The 19,585-nt window shown below is 37.2% G+C and overlaps 1 protein-coding gene across 2 annotated transcripts in view; it reads left to right on the top strand.

Moving 5' to 3' along the window:
• EEFSEC (eukaryotic elongation factor, selenocysteine-tRNA specific) overlaps positions 1-19,585 on the top strand; it is a 172,946-nt gene that overhangs the window by 101,064 nt on the left and 52,297 nt on the right. For both annotated transcript variants that reach the window (XM_070933612.1, XM_070933613.1), the window contains exon 6: positions 11,065-11,221. In XM_070933612.1, coding sequence (XP_070789713.1) covers positions 11,065-11,221 — 157 coding nt within the window. The remainder of the gene's footprint in view (positions 1-11,064; positions 11,222-19,585) is intronic.

Below are 19,585 nucleotides of genomic sequence, written 5' to 3' on the forward strand. Positions count from 1 at the left end.
ACCACTTATCTGACTGATTCCTGGGTCGTAGCTCTTCCTTATGACCTTTAAGGTCATTTCCCAATGTTAGGGTGTGTCAAAAATTTTCAACTTTCAATTTCCAAACATTAGGGATGCTCAAAAGTTGTGACATGCCTTGGGGGTTGTAAAGATAGTTGGTTAATTTAATATAATTTAGATATGCTTGGTAAGTAACTATATAAATATCATTACTTTTTAACATTTTGTTTGTTCATTTGTCCTCCATGTCTCAGTCCTCCTGTTTTTTGTTCAGATTAAATTAATGATTTTCAACTTGGACTGTAAAAGTGAAGGTGGACAATGTGGACATGATCCCCAAATGTGCTTCAATCAACAATAATGTAGTCCAACCATTAATTGCCAAGCAACCTGAAGAATTGGAAAAGAAAATTCTGTATTATTTTCCACATATATCCAGAGAAAATATAATTGCTTGAGAAACGCTTTTATCAAATCAATTTCAGTTTAGACTCATGCAAGGAATTAATGGATATGTGCAACAAACATAATTTCAAATTAAAGTAGATGGAAATGTCTGTTGATGAATTCCAGATACAGGTAAAAAATGAATATCCACAGACTCCCCCCTCCCCCCAAAGCTTCTGGTAATTCTCACAGTATTTTTAACATTTTATCTCTGTGAGCTTAGGTTTTCTGCTCTCACAAACATAACATTTGCAAAGTAGGATAATTAACAAAGATTGAGAAAGAGTGTGGTTGTCCAGCATTTTCCTAATATTAAAAGTCTCTGTAAATCTCATCAAGCCTAAATATCCTGCCAGATGGCAAAATAGTAATTTAACTCCAGTAAATTTCTTTTTGTTTGATTCTTTCTTAGTAACTTAAAATTAGAAATATACTGGTAAATTGTTTCCTTGCGAGTTTTGCTTTGTTTTTGTAGTTTTTCATGTGGTTCTTTCCTGTGGAGGGAGCTTGTTTTTGGTGGGATTCATTTCTTTCTGTAAAATGTGATAAATAATAATAAGTTAAATAATAAAAAGTTATTAAATGTTTTATACCGGTATAAATATACCAGTAGCATAAACAAAGGTAATAATTAGTCAATTCTGAAGGTTGCTCATATATTTACAATACCTTTTAATGAAGTTGTAATTGCAACAACATGGTTTTTAGAAAACAAACTTTCTTAGCTTAGCTGTAGGCCAGGGGTGTCAAACTTGCGTCGTTACGGCAGCATCAGGTGATGTATCGGGATTTTTTTCCCTTCCACTAAACTGGGCGTGGGTGTGGCCAGCATGTGATGTATCTGGCCCGGTGGCTGCGAGTTTGACAACTCTGCTTATAAGGTCCTTATAAATTTCATTTCATGCCATGATTCCATTCGTGTCTGCAATATGCATGCTTGAAGTAACTGTACTAGTGGGAAATGAAACAGTATATGAGCATGAATTGCCCTCAGTGAAACAAAGTTGAAATTACCACAGATTCCACATACGGTCAGCATACAACTTCCTGTGTCACCTTTTAGGAAATACAGTTATTCCTAGGCACTAAAGTTGTGTTCTTCGTGGGCTCTTAGGATCACAGTGCCTTTCTGCGTCTCTGCAGAGCCCTCTTTGGAAATCTTTTAAATCTCCGAGAGAGCTTTCAAGATAAATATGCCTATAGAGTGTGGTGTCTACATATCCCTTCAGTTCGCCCCCAACCTCTGACCTAGCACTATAGGGAACTTCCTGGCTTCTCTGAAAGGAGTGAGTTGAGGCAAATTGTTCTTATGTCTTCTACGTTTATCAATCTCATTCCAACACAGCAACTAGCTGAAACTTGCTGCAAGAACATGAGCCTTGGGTTTATATGCTTCTATACTTTTAAACCTTCATGACATAGCCAAATTAACAATAATGTATTTAAACTCTAAACCAGGGTTTCTCAAACTGTGAGGCGTTCCTCCAGGGGAGGCATGAGGAATGTTTGTTACATTGTTACCATAAATCCAGACTTTTTCAAGAATTTCATTGTTTTCATTCTTCATTTCCATTTCTTTTGGTGTTTGGAATTTATTTATTTTTTTGGGTGGGGGGAATATACATTGAGCTAACAGTAAAGGGAGGTGTAATGGCAAAAAGTTTAGGAATCCTGGCTTTAAACTTAATGACAGTTGATTGAAATAGCTATCAAGTTTGAGCTGGTTTTTGACAATTATATTAAAAATCCTTTTAGATGCAGAAAGTTGACTTGAACTCCCTTTGAACTGCCACTAAAAAATAAATTCTTCAATTACTATATTTTTTTTCTTTTATTCAAGCCAGGACATTATAATGAATGGTTTCTAATGAAACAACTTTATACCTAGTCTGTTAGGAGTGAAATGCCCAATTTATGAATGCCCCAAATGGTCATAAAGTGTGAAAAATGATCATAAGTCACTTTTTTTCAATGCCATTGTTACTTTTAACAGTTACTAAGTGAACTGTTGTAAGTCGAAGACTATCTGTATTAGTTTTTTGGCAACATACTGTAAAACAGGATTTGGAGGCATAGAAACCCAATCAGTTAATAAACAAAGTGAGCAACACTAAGTAAGAACTGACTCGTAAAAACTTGGAGAAGGTAGAGGATGAAGTTCTGTTTAAATGTGGACGGAACCAGGTGGTTCCGTCCCGGGCGCCTGATGGACCCTGAGAGGTTCCTGACGGAGCTTGGCCCATTCCCAGAGGCTCTGACTCATGACTCGGCTGAGGAACTGGTGGCCGCCTGGGATAGGGCGGCCGCTGGAGTCTTGGACCACGTCGCGCCTTTGCGGCCTCTGACTCGGTGCCAACCTCAATCAGCTCCTTGGTTCTCCGAGGAGCTGAAGGAGATGAAGCGCCGGAAAAGATGCCTAGACAGCGATTGGAGAGCCAGCCGCACTGAATCTGACCGAACACTGGTGAGGTCTTATATCAAGACCTACCTAGTGGCAATAGGAGTAGCAAAATCTAATTATTTTTCCACTCTCATTGCATCTGCAGAGAACCGCCCAGCCGCCCTGTTTAGGGTGACCCTCTCCCTACTTCAGGTGGGAGTGAGGGAGGACCCTTTGCAGGGTAGAGCTGAGGATTTTGTGCAATATCTGCATGATAAAATCGCTCAGATTCGGGACGGCCTGGACTCTGACTGGGTAGCTTCGGACGGGATGATGGGGGTGAGTCTTGAGAGTGTTATCTGGGAGGAGTTTGACCCTGTGGCTCCTGAGGACATGGACAGGATTTTGGGGAGGCTCAACGCTACCACATGTTTATTGGACCCGTGTCCCTCCTGGTTGGTGCTGGCCTCCCGGGAGGTTACACGAGGCTGGTTTCAGGAGATTATTAACGCTTCGTTGAGTGAGGGTGTCTTCCCATCCGCCTTGAAAGAGGCAGTGATGAGGCCCCTCCTCAAGAAGCCTTCCCTGGACCCGGCTGTATTACCTAATTACCGTCCTGTCTCCAATCTCCACTTCGCGGCGAAGGTTGTTGAGAGTGTGGTGGTGCGACAACTTCCTCGATTCCTGGATGAAGCTGTCTATCTAGATCCGTGCCAGTCGGGCTTCAGGACGGGCTACAGCACGGAAACGGCATTGATCGCATTGGTTGATGATCTCTGGAGGGCTGGGGACAGGGGTTGTTCCTCTGTCCTGGTCCTCCTGGACCTCTCAGCGGCTTTTGATACCATCGATTATGGTATCATGCTGCGTCAGCTGGAGGGGATGGGAGTGGGGGGGCACCGTGTTGCGGTGGTTCTCCTCCTTCCTCTCTGACCATACACAGTCTGTGTTGATGGGGGGACAGAGGTCAACCTTGAGGCCCCTCACTTGTGGGGTGCTGCAAGGGTCAGTCCTCTTGCCCCTTCTGTTCAACATTTATGTGAAGCCGCTGGGTGAGATCATCTGTGGCTTTGGGGTGAAGTGTCAACTGTATGCCGATGACATGCAGTTGTACATTTCAACCCCAGGCCACCCCAATGATGCCCTTGACGTGATGTCCCATTGCCTGGAAGCCGTGCGGATCTGGATGGGGAGGAACAGGCTCAGACTCATCCCCTCCAAGACTGAGTGGCTGTGGTTTCCGACGTCCCGATACAGCCAGCTAGAACCATCACTGGCTATTGGGGATGAGATCTTACCCCCCTCAGAGAGGGTTTGCAACTTTGGCGTCCTCCTGGACTCACGGCTGTCGTTGGATGATCATATGACGGCCGTAGCCAGGGGGGCTTTTTATCAGGTTTGCCTGATCTCCCAGTTGCGTCCCTTTCTGGATAGGGACGCCTTGTGCATAGTCACCCACGCCCTCGTCACTTCCCGTCTGGACTACTGCAATGCTCTCTACATGGGGCTCCCCTTGAGAAGCACCCGGAGGCTCCAACTGGTGCAGAATGCAGCCGCGTGAGTGATAATGGGGGCAACTTGTCGCTCCCATGTAACACCTCTCTTGTGCGAGCTGCACTGGCTCCCGGTGTTCTTCTGGGTGCGTTTCAAGGTGTTGGTTACTACCTTTTAAGCGCTCCATGGCTTAGGGCCTGGATATTTACAGGACCGCCTGCTGCCACTGACTGCCTCCCACCGACCGATACGCTCCCACAGAGAGGGCCTCCTCAGGGTGCCGTCGGCCAAACAATGTCGACTGGCGATTCCCAGGGGGAGAGCCTTGTCTGTGGGGGCTCCTGCCTTATGGAACAAATTGCCCCCGGATATACGAAGGATCCCTGACCTCCGTGCCTTCCGTCGTGTCGTTCCGAAGACCCTGTTATTCCAGCAAGCCGGTCTGATGGGACAATAATTTTAATCGGGTTTTAAATATGGGTTTTTAACATGGTTTTATAAGGGTTGTAGAATGGGAATTTTAAATTCAGCCAAAAATTGAATTATTTTAATATGGTTTTTAAATTTCTCTTGTATATTGTTTTATTATGGTTGTTCACTGCCCTGAGTCCTTCGGGAGATATAACAATCTAATAACAATCTAATAAAATAAAATCAAAATCAAAATCAAATCAAGTTCTGTTTAAATGTCCTTTTTTCATGCAGAATTAAACCATGTGTTTGTGTTGAATGTCACAACACAAAAGGCAGCTCTTTGCAAACATAATAATGCAGTGCAAATAAATTAAATTAAATCAAAAGGATTTTAAAACTGTGTACTTTATATTAAAGTTTGTGCAAGGGGGAGAGAGAGAGAGAGAGAGATGACTGATGCTTCACCTGTGTTAATACAATAATATTTTTCCCCTGCAAACAGAAAAGTCAAGAGGGAGGGAATATTTAATAAACTGCAATGCTAGTGTGCCCTCTACTCTAAGCCATAAAACAAGAGCAGCAGAAACAGTCTCTTTGAACTGGAAATCCCTTTCTAAGCTGCTGATCTAACCTAAGCAAGAGAAGGAGAATTTACTAGTCAGAAACATTTGTTCTTTGCCCCCTTTCCATTTTCCTATTTTAACTCCTTAAGCGAGTTTGATGCTGCAACTCTGCCCATAAATTTAAAAAAAATATTATTGTAATGTAGGTCAATGAACTGAAGCGCCACTGTACACCATGGCGGATTAAAATCAGAAAGTCAACCCGCTTCCACTCCCACTAGGTCATATGACAATATAAACAAGAAATGCAAGGAGCCTTTAGCTTTTTCTTGACCTAATCCTTTGTTTACGCAGCACTTAAACTGACTTTTGGGGTCGTCTCTGTCTGGCATTAAAGGCCTTAAGCTTTTTGAAGTTCCCCTGAAGTTAATAAAATTAGTCTGCCCTCACTGTGAGGCCTCTGTCTACAGGATCAGAAGAAGAGTGTGTATCCGTTGTTGTCCGCAGTATTTTTCAACTTCATATTTTATAACCAGTAGAAATGAGAATCTGAGAGAGAAGCAAAGCCCCAAAGACTTTTCAGCTAATGGCAAAATGATAGCCCTGGTAGAAGTTCTGAGAACACAGGATTTAAGGCAGAATCCTTCTTAATTGCTGATAAAATAATTAGAATTGAATGTCAGTATGAGTAAAGAATAACATTTTATAAACATTAAAGAAGTGTATGGGAGGGTATGTAAAAAAAAAAAAAAGGCATTTTGAATGAAATAGTGCTGCCTGACCACTGTCATCAAGTATAGCTGTCTCTACTAAATCAGATATAATAACTAACAAACATTTTAAAAGGATATTTACAGCCAGTGTGTGGCATATTGGTTAAGATACTGGATTGGTACCAGAGAAACCCAAGTTCAAGTCTACCTTCAGTCACAAGAGGGCACAATTTGGGGCAATTGTGCTCTCTCAGTCCAACCTACCTCCAGGGTAATTATTGTGGGAAATATTACAGGAGAAAGTACTATATATGTGGCCTTGAGCTTCTTCAGGAAAAGCTGGGATCCGTTTAACAAATGTACACATTTAGAACAGAAATAAGAATGACTATTGATCATTAGCTTGGTAATGTTATGGATAGGCAAAATGATATTCTGGAAAAAAAATTCTCAACTGCTAAATTATAAGCAGCTACCTTCTAGGTGGCTGACTGTATATTGTTGATAATTCTGTTAGAAGATTATATTGTAATAATCACAATATATGATAGCATTACCTAGTTGCTAAATCAGCACTTTAAAAAGGCTTCTTGGATCCAAAGCCAGTATTGTTTGATGACTTCCATAACATGTTTTAAGACTAACACTAACAAAATTCTGAAATAGTTACAGAAATTCTAAGAGTAATTCTGTGCAATCTTAAAATTTGTGGCTTGCATTTTAAATCTTGATGTGCATCAGGGTTTTTCAAACTTCGAAAGTTTAAATTGTATGGAGTTCAACATGCTGGCTGGAGAATTTTGCAATTTGAAGTCCACACATCTTAAACTTGCCAAGTTTGAAAAACACTGTCATACATACAAGGTTTGGTCTGCTTTTTATTCCAATTGATCAGTGTGATGTATACTCATTTTAATGAAGAATCAAAAACCAATTTTCTTTAAAGCAAACAACACTTGCTCTTATTTTTTCAACATTTTCTTTTCTTTTTCATATCAGAACTCTTTGACATAACACGAAGACCTAGTATCTTCAGGGGTTAGTGGTAATCAGAAATATTCATACCTTGGGAATTAGGCTCACTTGGTTGCATCTTTGCTTTGCCAATGCCCAAGGAAGCATGTTTATCTTTCCCTGTGCAACAAGCTTGCTGCCTCTTATATATGATTACTTAATTATGAATCCAAACTTGACTCCCACTGGTTTAATAATCTTTAAATTAAATTCAGTGCAGCTGCTTTAAAACATTAAGTGAAATAAACATGATTACATTTTAACTTCAAACTTAAAGTTTTGAAAGTTGGACTGAAATATTTTGTCTTATTCATGCAGGCAAAATATTTTCAAAATATGAAGGTGGGGTGGAGATAAATGTGTCAATATGAATAGAGACAGGATAAAATTGACAAAGGATAGGTACAGGGATTTCATTTGGCAGAAATGCGGAGGGCATGGAAGCACAGGAATTCTGGCTATGGAGCCTGGAGGGCTACAGGAGCTACAGTGATCATAGTAGTGACCTTGGAAGCCTAGAAGATCATGGTGTTGGCCTTGGGGCTTGTGAAAGCTGTGGAGGCCTGAGACACACCCATGTGAAGGCTCAAAGCAGCAAAGTTTTCAGCTCACCAACAATTCAATTTATGGAAGGGTGGCTAACTCCAGCCCTCTGGATGCTTTGGGTAGAGTGGAGGTTCACAGGTGCTGAACCTTTTCTTAACCTAGAGGGTTATTTGCCCTACTACTTAACTGGGAGGAGGTAAGTAGGACCGGAGTGTTTTCTTCTTTCTTTTTTTCTTCCTCTGCAGAGCTTGTTTCAACTGAGTCCATAGTTAGAGATAATTGAGCCCCTTGTGTGTTGGTCGGGGTGGGCTTGGAGGGCTTTGGATTTGGTTTAGTGTCTGGTGGTTGGGTACATTGATTATGTGTCTTTGGGCCTGGGAGAAGGATGTCAGCTGTGGGAGTGGACTGGGGGTGCTGAGGGAACTGCCTGGACCACATCAATGGTGACAGGCAGAGGGAGATATGGTGGGAATCTGATGCAGGCTGCACTCTGCCATACCAGGTCTTCTGTTTCAAAGAGGTCCTGCTGTCCAGCTCTTGCAGTCTACCCTCTCTGCCAGGCACCCAGATCCTTGAACATTTGGCTTCTGCTTTTGAATACCAGGTCAGTATTAGGTTACCCTAATTTATGATTATCTTGGAGGAGGGTGCCAACCTGGCATGTCTTATTAAGACCTGGCTGGGCCCAGGAGGGGGGTTCTCCTCTAGGAAATAGGCCCACTTGGATTTTTGGTTTTGCAACAAACCAAGAGCCCTGGAAAGGGAGTAGAGGTGATTGTTGTCATCCAGGAGTTGATACGGATCTTCACGGACTTCCTTCCTTTCAGTTCCTCTCTGCCATCATTTTTCTTTTTCTTTTTCTTCTGCTATTTTTTTAATGTTTTCTGTATTGTTTTTTGTTTTTTAAATGTTTTAACAAATTTAAACTGCTCTGAGTTGGTAGGAGTCAAGTGGCATATACATTTAATAGATTATTATTATGGTTGGTCTCACAGTCAGCCAGATGTTTAGGCTGGATTTGGCATTTTTGCCCAACCTATCGAGTCCTTCCCAAGGATCTGGGATAGGCAGATGTTGTTGTTTAATAAACACTAAAGCAATCATCACAAGATATAAACTGTTCCAAATAAAGCTGCCTTTTGCAATTGCTTAATGGTAATTTTGTCAATGCCAATGGTATTAAAGGGGTGGTTCAAATGTTTTGGAATTGCACCCAAAGTGCCTTATTAATTATTATTAAATGGAAAGCTGTGGAGGTACAGATAGAATTGAATCTGAGGGATTATGTTGTGTACTTAGTGCAAGAACAAGAGCTTAGATCTGCTGTTATTATAAAAGATGAATAAAATATTACCTTAGTTATCTAATGTAAAGTGCCTGAGCACAAGTTTTTATTTTGTTGAAAAGGCTTAACTTTAAAAAAAAAATTGTACATTGAATATTTTTTGTGAAATAGTAAATTATAGACAGGTGTTACAAATATGACCCAGAGGAATAGTATCTTCCTTATAAAATAATTGTGAAATAATTGGCTCTTATTAAATATATCTACTTAGGTTTAGGTAACAGGGATATATTAGCCACTCGCTACCAACAGACTAACTAACAGAATTGACAGACCAATTATGACATGGTATTCCAATCCTTTGGTGTTTGATTTTAGTTCAGAATTGGTCTGTTGGGTATGGCTTAGGTGTTCAATCTAACTAGGACAACTTGGGCATATTCCAATTAGGAGCAACATATGTTTCTTGCCATAAATATACAGTAATTTAGCTTTTGGTTTCATGAGACATTCCAAGCTTGGGGATTCCTGTGAGGCTTTTTCCCTCTCATGGATAGACTACCAGCTACCAATCGTTGGATTTAAATAATTAAATATTTCAATTGAAAAGGCTGATAGAATCTGTAGTGTCCTAGAAGCTTTGGAAAAGCTCTAATGTTGGCACTGTCAGCGATCTTGTTATTCTTTTCTATTAGACGTTGGGAATAAGAAACTCAGTAGGATGTTCACAAATGCTACACAGTAAGGCTGGAGATAGCGCTTCAGGCATTTTTCTTACCCCCCACACATTGTACAGGTAATCCTCGACAGACAACTGTTTAGTGACCGTTCAAAATTACAGTTGCACTGAAAAAGGTTTTTCACACTTACGACCATTGCCGCATTCCCATGGTCACATGATCAAAATCCAGATGCTTGGCAACTGACTCATATTTATGATGGTTACAGTGTTATGGGGTCATGTGATCACCCTTTGCGACCTCTCACAAGCAGTCAGTGGGGGAAGCCAGATTCACTTAACAACTGTGTGAATAACTTAACAAATTCACTTAACAACGGGGGCAAGAAAGGTTATAAAATGGGCCAAAACTCACATAACAAATGTCTCACTTAGCAACATAAATTTTGGCCTCAATAGGTCATACATCGAAGACTATACTGTTCTGATCCCAAAACAACTAAGAGACGTCAAGGCTTGTTACTAGTTACTTGGATACAAAATGGCCAAGACGTTCCAGAGTTGCAGGCAAACTTGGAAGATGTCATACCACTTATATATGGTTGCCCAGAACATTATGTGGCCATATGAATTTAGTCACCATTAGTTGAACCTGACTGAAGTTTTAATGTTGCCAGAAAAAACTCATTTAAAGAGGCAATTATTACACCTTTTAGCATGTGTTACATCTCTCATATTGTCAACTGCTAAAGTGACATGTAAACTTGATTAAACAAGATGGTTTAGAAAGTTCTGGCCTTTCTAATTCACACAGCCTCTGGAAGAAGGTCATTTTTTTTTTTTTTTTTTTTTAGTGCTATGAACTTGTATCTTGTCTGAGGATGGCATCCTTGTAGACACTTACTATTCAAAGTGGGAGCTTTTGGTGGCATATCTGAAGATTTCATCCCGTCTCCTTTACTATTTAACATCTTAAAACACAATTCCAATATGTGAATGAATTGGGAATTTGGTGCTGGGCAATATCAATATGCGGATGATACCCCAAATTAGTTCTCCTGAAAGCCTGCCTGTAAGTGATAATGGGCTGAATGATGGTTAATAAACTGAAATGGAATTTAAACAAGATTGAAATGTTTGCTGAGTGTGAAGGGTAATAAATTTAGAGACATGGTAGATATTTTGTTCTAGATAGAGCTATTTTTCTGTAGATGGAAAAATTATGCAGTTTTGAACTGTTTTTTCATTCAAGACATGCTCTGTATCTCAGATTAAACCAGTGGTTAGAGATTCTTTTTATTTTCAGCTGATATATCAGATATATTGATTTATTTAAAAAAATGATGCTAGAATAATGGTGCATAATCTTTAGAGTAATTATCATAATGTACTAAATGCTGAATTGTTTTTATATGTAGTTTAGAAAATTATAATACTACTGGTAGCATAGGAATGCAATGTAGAAATAATATATATATATATTATACAAAACAATTTTGTTTCCATTTTTTCATTTGTTTAATTTGCAGCTGTGTGATGATTATAGCGTGATTGGTCGTTCATTATTTAAAAAAGAAACAAACATCCAAATGTTTGTGGGTTTGAAGGTCAAGCTGTCTACAGGAGAAGAAGGTGTAATAGAAGGAGGCTTTGGACAAAGTGGAAAATTTAAAGTCCGCATTCTGGGTAAGTATTTATTTTTGCCACTTTTCTACATCGAGAAGAAGGAATTTAGATTCCTGTGCATGTAGGAATATAATATAGTAGATAGCATGTGATTAACTTCAAAAGAAACTTCTAGTTTAGTAAGCTTATATCAGGTACTTCAATACCACTTACCTAATACAGTGAAAAACAGCCTGGTACAATTTCTCAGCAGGGTGGATAAAAATCAATGATTTTTTTAAAAAAATAAAAAAAAAATCAGATTTTTTTGATTTAAATCAGATTTTTTTGATTTTTATCGAATTTATTTTAATAAAAAACTTTTGGGGTAAAAATCTATCGTAAAATAGTTTTCTATTTAAGATACATAAATAATTTAGTTTATTCAGCATGAAATGGAGCTTAGTTATGTAGCATGAGGCTGTATATTCTGCAACACTGGGACTATCGATAAGTCAACAGTGGGTCAAAGGAGTAGCAGAGATGACAGTTGCTCTTTAAAAATTATGATTTAAATCGAGTTAATTTAAATCAAGCCTTTTTACTAGTGATTTAAATCATGATTTAAATCAACTCGATTTAAATCAAATCCACCCTGTTTCTCAGTGTAGTTTATTTCAGGAAGAAGATATTACTCTATTTACATACTGCAGGCCATGATTTAAAGACTTCAGACAGATACATATGCGAAAAACCAAAGTGACACCAAATTGACAGCACACACTCAATTATGTAATCACACAATTGTCATGATTATATAGGGAAGAAGGTAATTTGTCCCCCTTCCACTATGGACATGTTCTGACCTGGCTCCCAAGCACGACAAACCCTTGGTAGTTAAATAAATGATTCCTTTATTAGGAGCGCCAACGGCCCTGGCAAAAAGTCTCTCTCTCTCTCACCGCAAACTAACAAGTCTGTCCAGCAGGGAGATAAATAGTTGTCTGCCACACCTATTCATCTCCACCCTCTGCCTTTTATCCCCAGAGTAGGGGACTAATTAATGTACCTCAAACTTTTGGGATAATTAGGTTGAATTTTGTACTCTTTTAAATTAATGTCAAATTGTTTTAAAAACTAAAAGAAATTTCTTTTGACTTTAAGATGCATTTAATATAGTAACAGAAAATAATTTATTGGACTTCTCAGGTAATATTTTATAATAAATGCTTTCAGTTTCCTTGATGATAGAAACTTAATTTAGTAATCAGTATATTAATTCTCAGAGCTTGGGTTTTCATACTGTTGCAACATGTTAGTCTGAAATTCATGCAATATTGTTTTCAGAAAAAAATTAAAAGAAGTCTATAATAGAGAAAATATTAATGTATCTGCTACTAGGGATATTTAGCAATGGGAGATAATTATTATACAACATTGCAATGACAAATCTATGCCTAGCTTGTAACAGTTGTTGATAAATGTTTTTGTCGACATTTGTACTGATTTTCTTTTAATTGGGCAGCAAAAAAGAGGATAGCTTATTTTATGTGGGAGATAACCTTTAGGAATTCCAATTAATAATGAGATTTAACATTCCAGTCAGTGAGCTGTGCAGTTTTATGTAGATTATGAGAATTAACATCTAAACGTACTTTGGTTTTAATAAAGAGATTTTATATTGGCAGTTAATATCTTGTTCAGTGGAACCTTTGCCAAAACAAATATTTTTCAAATAACAGAAACAGTAATATTGTATTTGAGTTTTATTATATTGGAGGTGGCATGTTCTCATACCAAATGATCCTTGACATTATCTGGTAATGTACTATGATTGTATCTATAACTTATACTAAACTTTTTTCCTCTCCTCTTGTCTCATCCCCTCCCCTCTCCCTTCCCCTCAGTTTGGTAGGATTGTTCAATATTACATTAGAGGTTAAACAATAAAATATACATTAGCCTTTCTCTTTTCATTAAATGGCTTGTGAAATGAATAATAATTCTGTACAACAAATTTCTTCTCACCCATCTTCTTGCTGAAAACAAGCTTACATGTTTTTCTCCCCATTATATAGCAACGGTAACATAAATAAGACAGTTTGGAGAATCAAAACATTATGTTCTGTGGAAAATAAAAAGCAGGTTAAGAAGATTGCTAAATGTCTGTTTCTTTAAGAGCAACCAACATTTCATACAGAGAATAGTAATGTATTTAACGTTGTTTAAGTCAAATATAGTTCACATTCCAGTGTTAGACCAGTGTTGCTTTTTTATATGTTTGTATCCTGTTTGTATAGGGACTTGGTGACTCAGTGACTAAGATCGAAAGGTCGGCAGTTCAGCTGTTTGAATCTCTAGTGCTGTGTAATGGAGTGAGCTCCTGTTACTTGTCCCAGCTTCTGCCAAACTAGCAGTTTGAAAGCATGTAAAAAATGCGAGTAGAAAAATAGGGACTACCTTTGGTGAGAAGGCTTGGCATTTAGTCATGCTGGCCACATGACCATGGAGATGTCTTCGGACAGCGCTGGCTCTTCAGCTTTGAAACGGAAATGAGCACCGCCCCTAGAGTTGGGAACGACTAGCACATATGTGCGAGGGGAGCCTTTACCTTTACCTTTCTGTTTGTGGGTTTTTTTTAAAAGTTCTTTAATTAAATCTAGCTAGTCTTATTCCATTTTCTTTTTGTCTATTCTTATCTCTTTTGTTTTGTTTTTTCATAAAAGTTAAATTTCATAAAAATGTACTCACGTAGCCATTAAAAGCTAGTTTAGAAAATTCTTAAGGACTCCTAAAGATACTAAGGATGCCTATGTAATACACCTCTTATTTCTGAGACAACTGGAAAGTGTAATTTGTTAAAAGTGACCTAAGTAAGAGATACAAAAACAAAAACCACCTGGATATATGTGTGTATTTGAGTTCTTAGAGGCAGTGGCAAAAAAGAAAGAAAGAAAGAAAGAAAGAAAGAAAGAAAGAAAGAAAGAAAGAAAGAAAGAAAGAAAGAAAGAAAGAAAGAAAGAAAGAAAGAAAGAAATTGAGGCAATATGAATAAATTACTTGCTATATGTGAATAGAATGCACAAAAAGAAAGCAAAAAATCAGGAGGAATCCGATAGTACCTTTTCCATCTAACAGATTAATTGAAAGGCATATGCTTATGAAAGCTTGTGCTTTTTAATAAAACTTGCTACTTGAAAAAGGTGTTAAGTGGACTCCTTTTTTTTTGCCACCATAGACTAATACAGCTTTCCTCCTACAGTGTCTGTAAATAGAAAAAGTTACATTCAACTTGTTTTGAAGCTGTTTTGGATAATTAGTCTTAATAATATTAGGACTATATTTGCTTTCAGCTAGCCTATTCACATAGTCAGATTGTAATCCTAAGTATGCTTTACTGGGTGAGTCCTATTTTATTTTACAGAGTTTATTTCTGAGTGGACATATATAATTTTTCTAAAACTTGCATTTTCAAAATACTGGAATCTTAATGCTGGAAAGAGAAATTTTGTACTGTGTGAGCAATGGCTGGCAATTTTAAAAGTTTGCAGAGAATTGGAGAGATCCTTTGGTTGTCAAAGAATGTCTTTGGCTTCCTGCTTTTTCTTTATGGCATTTCCTATTTCTTCTGCTTTCCTCTTAACATTTAACATCCATGTAATTGTGCCTAAGAAAATGAAAAGAGGACTAGAAAAAGGTTGAAAGGACTAAGAATTGTTTTGTTTTGGAAAGATAAAAATAGGTATAGTTTTTTGCATGGTGGAAAACTCTGAATTTTAAAATTAGGCATTATTATGCATATACAAATTCAGTCATCCAAAAAAGTATGACAACATTCATTTTGATGCACAAGTAAGTTCGTGGAGCAAGCTTTTCATAGCCAGTGTGTATAACATCCATAATTTGACATAATTGTATTCATTTAGACTTGCCAGTAGCCTCTTCTCTTTCAGTTTTGCAGTAATCTTCAACATGCTTAATCAGAGACAAGACTCACTTCTGTGCAAATGTCTATCCAGTCAGGAGGAAGATAAATGTTTGGATGGGGGGAAAAATTCCATTATTTGTGCTTCTCTTATGTAGCAATTGAGAAACAGATCCCTCTCTTTTGTAGTTAAGAAATTAATAATCAGGTTTACTTTCATTTCATTTTTCTTATTTTATCAATTACTGCTATTTGCCATAGAATGATTGCATATTTTATCTAAATTCACACACAAACACACTTCTTTATGTTTTGATTTTGTTATACTTCCCAGGTTTCAAGCTGGTTTTCATTGTCCTGAAATGGACCTAATCAGGTAGCTGTTAGGAAAAGATTTGTCCTTCCTGTTGCTCTGTGGCCCTTTTGTCTGCAGGGGTTTTCTCTACTCTTTCTGAACTGAATAATGAGATATTGCTGTATGTATGTGTTGTTTAAAGCCAGCAGTGTTTTTCATTCAGAAGAAGCCATGCATATCCAACATATTCTTAACTATTCCGTGAATGCTTCTGAGTTAGTCTGACTTTAAACATAAAACATCTTTCTTTTACTATGCAAGAACAAATGAGATGCACCGAGAGGAATATCAGCTATGGGTTGGTATTAATTCCAGTAGTCTACGCCATTTTCTTGGGGGAGCTAGACAAACCAAAAATATGGTTATTTTTCATTATGCATTATCTTTGATTTTCCAGTGCTATATTTTATTTGCACATTTACTTTCTCTCAATAAGGTATTATTACTATTATTTTGTTCAATCTTTAAAAAGTTAAAGCACCCTCTTCTTTTTAAAATGAAAATGTTTGCCATTGCTCTCAACACAAAGTACACACAGAGAGAGATGGGGGAGGATATTTTGCTTCTAGACTCAAGATACAGGTATGATTTTTCAAAGTAAACTTACTCTAAAGTGGTAAAAGAAACATTTGTTCAGAAATAGTTTGTTCAGCCCTGATTTCTGAGATAAGGTATTTTACAAACAAACATGTAGCTGAGGATTTTTCTTCTGATGGATAACACCTTTGAGTGTATTACTAGGCATCATGGTCTTTGGAGTTCATTTGCATAGCCTAACTAAAATTTTCTGCTAAGAAAAGCTACCTATCTTTATTAAAGTTCACCTATTTCTGAATGCTTCATCATTATCCCATGTTTACTACGTTCAACAGAAATATAGGCCTTTGAGGGCTTAATAGAGCTCAGACTCTTGCCCATTCCTAAAATTTAGCATCATAGCTCTTAAGAATGTTTTTTTTTTTTAAATGCTTAATAGATGGTATAATCTCTGGATGGATCTAGTTATAGAAAATATGCAGTTCAAACACATTCAGCAACACTTGCTATCTGGAAAGGCAATTATGGGGGGAAATGGAAGCAGAGCACTTACATTTTGAGCCCATGTGTGTGCATTTACATGCATGGGAACAAGCTATTTGGCATCTATAAATCCAGAAGGAGTTGCTTTAAACACCAGGAATTTAAATGCACATACGTGTTTTCTGCTGTTTTTTAAAGCACTCCAACTGCTGCCTAAAAATGAAGACTCCGATTGTATCTAATATTGTCTTGCTGACTTTTTGTATGTGTACACTCCTTATTTGTATGCAGTTGTACCTTATACCTTGGTTTCCTTTAGCATTTTGTCAGGAAAAAACCCTGCAGAGCTGATTAGACGACTGCTAAGAATAATGCCACAGAAAAATGCAGAGGCATACTGCATTTTACTTATTCATGTACTTCTAGCATTGAAAAGGAGTAGAAGATGCAGTACATGCAAATGTTTGCCTGGCTGATTACAGCTACTGCTATCTTTCTATTCATCTATTAACCCAAGAGGACATCTGGTAACTAACCAGATATCTGACCTCCATTATACTACTTGGAGGATCCCAAATAGGTTGAGAGTTGGAGTGCCTAAATGTAAAACCAATATACTCAAGTGGAGGCTCTTATTGGATAACAACACACTATGTGCAAGTGGAGAGATACAGAGCCTAGCCCATCTGCTGATATTTCGGCTATTACCAGAGACATGTACCAATAATTACTTATTTTTGGCTAACGACAAACCCAAGAAGGTGGTTTCATTCTGTCAGTTTAAAATTTGATCTAAACACGGAAGAAGATGAAGATCTGGTAACTAGAAGTTTAAAGACTTGTTATGACAATGGCTTCAATCTGAATTATTTCCATATTCAGATAATTCAATTGTCAGAATACCATCTAATATTTCTTTTGGTTTTGAACAAAGATGTAGGACAGTTCTTATAAGCTGCATGAGTCAATAAATCAGAAGAAAACATTTAGAATGGAGATGTTAAGCTATTGACATGGCAGTTATTCAGCTTAGAAATCTGTCTTATATCCATTTGGGCATCTCACAGAAATTTCCAGGAATTCTCTTACAATCTGTCACAGTACAATTTGAAATTTGTGCCCTTCTTTCCAAATTCCTGAGTTTACATCAAATTGATGATTGCTGTGAAATTTAGAATGCTTACTAGGTGCAATAGAAGGAGAAATTATGTATTATATACCACAAACTTCACTGTCAACCAAAACAAATGCTTTTTAACCCAATTTTGAATCCTTCTGGTTGTCTTTGGGAACTGACTTTGAAAGTTGTTCTCCAGTAGATGATTATTTTCTCTGAGAAAATAGATTAAACTTGATTATTTTTGCCAGTTTGCTAGTTCCATCTGAATAGGGGAATTTTTGTCCAGATCTAGCTTTTATCCCAAAGGTGAATGTTGCTTGTCATGATCACAGGTTATCCTTTTTATACCAATACATAATTAGACCAGTTTTTTATACCAATCCTTCTGTGTTCAATATTCATTTGGCTCTTAGGACCAGTGTTCATAAAGTCTTCGAACATCAATTGGTCTAATTATGCATTTGTATCCTATATTATGGGACATAGGAAAGACATTTGACATAAGCAGATGAATCAGGAAATCCATAGTTCTAAATACCCATTTCAAAAGTCATGTGGTTCCATTGGATATTATGAAACATTCAACTTTTTTCAGCTTTGGATGCTAATACCCTACTCAAGACTTCAGATAAAGGTGTCAATTGATCCAAGAATTACACATCCATTCATAATTTTCCCCATTATTTCCCCCTATTTTCTATGCATTTTGTTGTAAATTACTAAAATTCTATGATTAACTTTCCCAGGTGAAGTCATATTCTGTGAATGAGATGCAGAAATCTATTTTGGACTGCTTTCTCAAAGAGGACAAGAAAACTTTTTCTATATGGGTTTACTCTGCTGAGCAGAGACCCTAGCAAGTTGATTTTTCTGTTTTATTACTGCTCAATGGATCATGCAATTTGATTTTTTAATATAAATTTATATAGAAAAAATAGTTTTGAAGACAAAGAAGTACATAAAGTTGATCTTTCTATTCACAATTAATAACATATGGTGGTTTCTAAGGTTAATGAGACAGTGCAATTTCAGTTAAGTAAGTAGAATTAGATTGTTTTGGTTCTCCAGAGATGAGTTGACATGTTCAAAGAATCCAACAGAGAATGGCTTATCACCAAAATTTTCCTACTTCCAGACTTCCTACTGTTTGCAATTTTTGCTTGTGTGTTGCAATAAGACAGGATAATCTTAGTCTTTAGGGCAAATGGAATTTAGGTGAGTTTCCTAGCATCTTGCCTTCCATTTATTTGAAGAAAAATTAGAACCAGTGGCCAATATAGGTTTGCTATGTTGAACTGAAGCTGAAGCTGAACTGAGCTGGATTTCAGCAAGAAATGAATGAAAAATTCCAAGGGCAAATTGCTATAACTGTAAGTCAGTAAATTGTATTTTATTTAAAAAGCTGTAGATAAACTTTGCTTGTTCTTTTATAATTCCCATTCTCTGAAATAAACAAAAATGAAAATCCTTATGTATTTGAAGCATAAACCTTTTTTTTTTTTTGCTACATTATAGACAAAAGCCATCAGAGGATGATAACCAGGGATGCATCACTTTCCTTTTATAAATCTTTTTTGAACAAATTAAACTATGGAAGGATAATATGGGGAAATCTGGATTATATTGATTATGGTAGCACTCACCCAAAGAAAAAAGTCTGCCTTCTAGTAAAAGGCAAAAGATTTATACGATCTGAAGAGGAACCAGAGTCTTGTGCTCACTTCAGCAGCACATATAATAAAAATGTCTGTTTTATAAGTAGGTGGTGAGTTGGCTTTATAACATCTTCAGGTGATGCTGACTTGATTTCCACATCAAGACTTATTTTCTTGATTTCTGGATCAAGGTTTATTTTTTGTGCTCTTCAAACAGCACATGTATGTGCATTTCTATTTTGGAATACCAAGCTGCTCTGCTGTTTTAGAAAACCCAGAAAATTTCCTAAAACTGGAAAATTATGTGAAATACGTATATCTTATTTTTCTCTAGCAGCATTTAGGTCTTAGTTACAGGAGATGTATAATA

Source organism: Pituophis catenifer, unplaced genomic scaffold (assembly GCF_029215685.1).
Source record: "Pituophis catenifer annectens isolate HBS135680 unplaced genomic scaffold, rPitCat1.0.hap2 SCAF_2, whole genome shotgun sequence".
Lineage (NCBI taxonomy): Eukaryota > Metazoa > Chordata > Lepidosauria > Squamata > Colubridae > Pituophis > Pituophis catenifer.